General features: G+C 40.8%; 1 protein-coding gene across 1 annotated transcript; it reads left to right on the forward strand.

Moving 5' to 3' along the window:
* The first annotated feature begins 7 nt into the window (after window positions 1–7).
* PSMD10 (proteasome 26S subunit, non-ATPase 10) lies at window positions 8–2986 on the forward strand. The gene is made up of 5 exons (XM_088527554.1): window positions 8–140; window positions 231–329; window positions 476–622; window positions 734–900; window positions 1932–2986. The coding sequence occupies exons 1-5, from the start codon at window positions 27–29 to the stop codon at window positions 2083–2085; spliced, it is 681 nt and encodes a 226-aa protein (XP_088383680.1). The 5' UTR covers window positions 8–26; the 3' UTR covers window positions 2086–2986.
* The last annotated feature ends 3051 nt before the right edge of the window (window positions 2987–6037 follow it).

Here is a 6037-nt window from a genome sequence, read left to right on the forward strand (position 1 = left end):
CGGTAGGGCGAGGAGGAGGCGGCAAGATGGAGGGCTCCGTGTCGGACGTGGAGGTCTGCAACCTGGCTTACACCGGCCGCCTGGACGAGCTGCGCGACTGCCTGCAGCGCGACCGCGGGCTGGCCACGCGCGCCGACCAGGTGAGCGCGTCGGCCCGGGGCGGCCCTGTTGCGCGTGTCCCCTTCCCAGGCGGGCGCCCGTCGCCTCACGGCACTCTCCCTCCCGCGCAGGACCGTCGCACCGCGCTGCACTGGGCCTGCTCCGCCGGACACAGCGCCGTCGCCGACCTCCTGCTCGGACTCGGCGTGCCCGTGGGCGACAAGGACGACGTGAGTGGCTAATTGTTACTGGCGACGTGGGCGCGGACCGGTCCGCATGGGAAGGGTGTTGGGGCCTCGTGCTTCTCCTCCTGAAACTCCAGGTGGGGATAATCTCTCTTGGGATAACCTCTCTCTGGGTAATGCGTGTCCTGCAGGCTGGCTGGACCCCGCTGCATATCGCGGCCTCGGCGGGCCGGGATGAGATCGTCAAAGCCCTCATCGACAAGGGAGCGCAGGTGAATGCTGTCAACCAGAACGGCTGCACGCCTCTGCACTACGCCGCCTCCAAAAACAAGCAGGAGGTAGGGCTGCCCCCGCGCCCCCGGAGCTGGCGCAGCACTTGTAGGAGGTGCTTGACTATGTTAACCTTCATCCATTCTTTTCCCCTTTTTTTTCTCTTCCTATGTGTTCAGATTGCAATCATGCTTTTAGAGAATGGAGCTAATCCAGATGCAACAGACCATTTTGAATCCACTCCCCTACACAGAGCGGCAGCCAAAGGAAACCTGAAAATGATTCAGATACTTTTGCGGCACAATGCATCTGTTAATATACAGGACTCGGAAGGGAATACTCCTCTGTAAGTTATCTTCGTGTCAATTTTGGTTGCTCTTTAATCTCTCTGAAGCCAAAATTTCATTAGTTCAATCATTACTTCATTTGCAAGCCTTTTTTGATGTTTGTCTCCTTCAGAGCGCTCCATTGCTTCATATCCCTGTATAGCTAAAAAGGATTTGGGGGTATCGTACTTCGTTTCGCAGAAGTGTGTGTGCATACATATTTTGTGTTATCATATCTACTTAAACTTAGAACACCCTTTATAATAACTTGGGTTCATTCATTTGCCACCAGAGGATAGAATACATGCTAATAAGATCAAAATTGGAGGAACTTGGGCTTGCAGGCTGGCCTGTTCAATCTTGTCAGGCAAGAACTAGTTCGGAAAGCTTTTCTTCATTTCTCTGTGGAAAATAAGTTGAAATTTAAATGCAGTTCATGCAGTTTTTCTTGTCATGTTACAAATTGATTTGAACCTTTGGGGATGGAATCTTACGTGTTTTGAAACTGGTGACAGAACTCTTTCTTGTTTACAATGCAATCTATATTTATCTAAAATACAGTTTGATCTTATGGCAAAATCCTAAGACTGATATTATAGAACACATGGTGTACTCAAAATTCTATATCAAATGGAAAAAAAAAGTTTGACATATTTTAGTAATTCTTTATTTCATATTTCTGTTGAACATCATTTGATTTAGTTCGTCTTTTCTAATTCGCACAGATATTACCATTTCCAATTTCACTGTGGATTTTTACTGCTCCTTAGCTTTGCTGACTGCAGAGCAAATCCTAATCTAGATAAATGCTTTAATTTTGTGAAGATAACAGAATAAGAAATATTCTTGAGTTACTTAATAAGAACAAACTGACTGGATAGTAGACTTGGAAATCTGTGGAGAGAGTTGGTTGCATGTCAGTTTTGTTGCTTCGTAAATCTTCTCCCCCCACCCCCAGCATTCATACTGTCATTTTGACAAGGCATGATTATTGCTGTTTTTAAACGTGGACTATTTAATAGTGGTCGTGGGTTTCTTCTTATTATTGCAGTCATTTAGCCTGCGATGAAGAAAGAGTGGATGAGGCAAAGCTGCTGGTGTCTCACGGTGCAAGTATTCACATTGAGAATAAAGAAGAACTGACCCCACTGAAAGTGGCCAAAGGTGGCCTGGGAGCCATACTTAAGCGAATGGTGGAAGGCTAGTGGGGACTTCTCACTTGACTCTTTCCTGTTGCACTTGAGACTGGAAGCTTCGTATTTTCAGTGTTCAATTATGCTGTCATATAAGAGCATTGCCATGATAATAAAACGTGTACCTCGATTTCTTCAACTTTGCTGCCCGAACAGCCACTTGTGACCTGTTTAATTAACAGAAGTACTGCTTTTAAAGTCTTTTTCAGTATCTTGCAGTTTTTTGGTTTACAGTGTGATCTGTATAAATTAGGCTGTTCCTTCTGTTTTCAGAGCCTCATGTAGGATTGTGCCTGTCGAGCAACAGGACCAAAAATGCTTTAACCTCTTAAAACTAGTTTTTATTTGGGAAACCTATTCTAGAGTTGACTTTGCTTTCCCTTAACCCCTGTATTTGCTTATGTTTTTATAGGTACTGATTACTTTCCTTCACATGATTCTAAATTACTCCCTTTATAATATGCTGTTTGCTCAGGTACTTCTAGCTGTGCCTATTTTTACCCTTGTCAGTCTTCTGGACTGAGCTCTGAGTCCTTTACGCTTTTCTCTTGTTATCCGTTCTTACCTTGATTCTGCAAATCTTTAAGTGTATTCATTTAATGGAGCTCTGTGGACTGCCTGCAGAATGCAGATTTAGTTCCGTAGTTACCTCTGCAAAGATTCTGCTGCATAATCATTTGCTCTGGAAACTTTTCAGGAATATGCTTTGCGTTTTATTTTACTTCTTGTTTTTCTTTCTATAAATACCTCGTTCATTGCTATTTGACTCCCGTTGTGTAGTACTGAGACTTCTACATGATTTACCTTTTTATTTAATAGCAGAAGCTTATGTCAATCCTTAGTCGAGCCAAATATTGCTATTAAGCTATGAAAATTAGAGTGTTTTTGACTGATATAAAATTAGATTCATTTATAAACTTTCCTTTCCTTTATGACTTTTACCATAATCTTCCCATGGCTTAACCTGACAGACTCTTAGTCAAAACTTTGTTTCAGTGTTGTAACATTTGTGCAATGCACAGCAAAACTTTTGCAGCAGTTACAGGAGAAATTCACACCTGCAGTCATAGCAAAGCCCCCTCTTTAATCATCTTCCTGTGAATTTTTCATGCTATTAATTTCCATGTTATTAATGCTTTTAAAAATCTATAGTTGGAAGAAACACCTCTTAAGTATCCTAAGTATCCTGAGACACCGTAAGTGTTGCCAAGACAACTGTGGGGAAACTTCTTCTCTGGAAAAGTCATCTTGCTTTTGGGAGGACAGGAAGAGCCTGAGCTCTAGAGCTGAGTTTTCTTGAAGTAGTTAGGAAACTGAAGATGATTTTCTGCAGAAAAGAGTAAGCATCTTGTTTCCAGAATGACAAAAATGTTTTCCTGCTGTTGGTGCATCAGGCAAAGCTGAGATTTAAGGAATAAAGCAGGGTTGTAAGATGACTTCCCATAGAACTCTCCCAAAACTTGTGCATGGGAATAAAATGGGAAGTAAACATCCTTATACATAGGTTCTTAGCACATAATTTGCCAGAAATGATTTTTTCTAACTCTGGTTAGTGGAGTTAACGTTTACAGTGCTTTTAATCACAATCTTGAAAGCTTTCCTGCACTTAGCACTTGTGCATTCACCTCTTGCTTCTGTACTAGTGATTTCCAATTGGTGTGTGTGCAGGTGTTTTATGTTCTGCATCTGTTTTTGTGTTTTATTAAAAATGGGTGTTAAGTTCAGCATTTTAACACTTATCAACAGAGCTGAAAGTGCTTACTACATAAAGAAAGGTCAATACCAAGCATTTCTGTGGGTTTTTGTTTGTTTGTTCTGTTTTGTTTTTTGTTTTTGTGAGTTCAGCTGTTGCTCTGATCTTGGTGAGATCACTTGGGGCACTCATGGACTATATTTTCCCCTTTCTTTAAATGGGTAATGCAGATAAAATTCTGTAGAATAAAAACATTTTTCAAAACAGTCATTGGTGTTATAAAACTTTATTAAACTTACATGTAACAAAACCAGTATTTTCTAAATAACTCTTATGTTTGTGATAGGAGCAAGTCTGCTGAAAAACTGCCATCCATTACACTGTACAGAAACATGTTTATTCATCAGCTGCAAGGAAGGTTTGAAACAGCAGATGACAGTTTCTATAGTCTGACTTGTCTACAAAGGCATGAATGTGATTTACTTCAATAAGCGAGACAAACTTCAAACAAACATCTTAATCAAATGCTTTAAGTCTATCCTAAAAAGCAAAATGCAGGTTTAATTTTGCTGAGAATACCTGAAAACAGGGAAAAAACTTGCCTTTTGAGCTCTGGCCTTGCAAACGTTGCTCAAAGGCACTTGAATGACTGTTACTATTTTTTTTTACATATTATGCAAGCAGTGCTGAAGACTTGAAAAAAGCTGAAGGCAGAATACTGTGTTGATCCTTTCTAGCTTTGGAAATCTCCTTCCCATGGAGATGGTGGCTTGAATGTTGGCATAATGTTTGCTTTCCATATTAATGATCTGTACTCCCTCAGGAGGAAGTAAATGGGCTTGTGTAGCAAAGACTGTAAAAGCATCTGAGGTAAATTCTGAAAAACACTTCTGTATCTTGCACATTCCTGCAGGGTTTTTGAGCTACACGTCATAGATCAATATCAAATTTTATTGTGCCTTGCTAAGGAGATCAGTAAAACGTGAGGAACAGGGCCTCATCACAATAAACTGTTTTACATGAGAAACTTCATAATGAGAGCAAACATCTGCCAGAAAACTTACAGAAATATCTCAGATGTTAAGAAACTTCAAGTAACTGTATTTGGGCTTTTCTGTACTTTCTGCACCACCAGCAGTGTGTGGTGGGGTTTTTTCTTTTTTCTTTTTTGTGTTTTTTTTTTTTTTTTAATAGTATCTATTGCAAGATAGGGGCTGGAAGTGCGGGAGGAACTGTTAGCCACGCACTGCCATTCAGTTCTGTTTCTTTTATGTAGGAGCATTAACATTGCTTTGGCAATTCCCTCTTTTTTTCTTTTTTTTTTTTTTTTAATTCTAGGAATGTCTAAACGAACTGTATAAGGTGTAGAAGGTAACTACTTCTTCACAGGCCACAGGCTTTAGCTTACTAAGCTGTGTAAGGAATGCGTGCAGAGAAATTTTTGGAAGTGAGATTAAAGATGATGATGGCCACATATTGTCTCCCCCTTCATCCAAGATAATACTGTTACAGGGGCCTCAAAATTGGAAAGCTGTCAATGCCATAAAAATATAATTCAGATATATTTATATGTGGAGTTTGTTTTAGAGGAAATAACTACAGCAGTGTTATGAAGAGAATTGTACGTGTTTTCCATGATGGGTCAGAGCGGCAATTACTCAAAATTAGTAACACTACCAGGCAGGCCCAATAATTAGCTCAAATTACTTCATTAGGGAACACCTTTGAAAAGAAATGGCAGGCTAGCAGGAGTAGGCTGTGCTTCCTCTGCTACTGAGCCTAGTTAGAGTTGCAGGACTATCGTGCTTATGAAGTGTAGCACAAGTTGTGTAGTGAGTAAGACAGTTCCCTGGAAATAGATGTAAATTATCTCAAGCAAAAGGGAAGGGAAGAATATAAGCGAATGTGTTACAGCAGGCAGTAGCAATATTTCTTTGTGAGTTCTGAAAGCAGTTGTACCTGCTGAGAAATCTGGTACTATGCATATCTTTTATCAGAAACCTTGTGAGGAATTTATGTTTCCAGCTCCCATATCTGGAAACCAGACAGTCAGGATGCGAAGTGGGTATCCAACTGCTGATTTCATTAAATTGGAGAAAACAGCTGAAACTTGCACTTCTAGAGCTCTGGTGTCTTGGGAACTTTAAAGCCAAGAGGGACACTGTTAACAATGTATAGCCCATGTTAGGCAGCAAAAGAGTAAAGGATTCCAGGATTTTTTTTTTTTTCCAGTGGAATTCAGACATGTGAGATTCCATTGGACCAGGCCTC

The sequence above is a fragment of the Tinamus guttatus genome, unplaced genomic scaffold (assembly GCF_059628265.1).
Source record: "Tinamus guttatus ecotype Peru unplaced genomic scaffold, ASM5962826v1 Tinamus_guttatus_pri_ptg000287l, whole genome shotgun sequence".
Taxonomy (NCBI): domain Eukaryota; kingdom Metazoa; phylum Chordata; class Aves; order Tinamiformes; family Tinamidae; genus Tinamus; species Tinamus guttatus.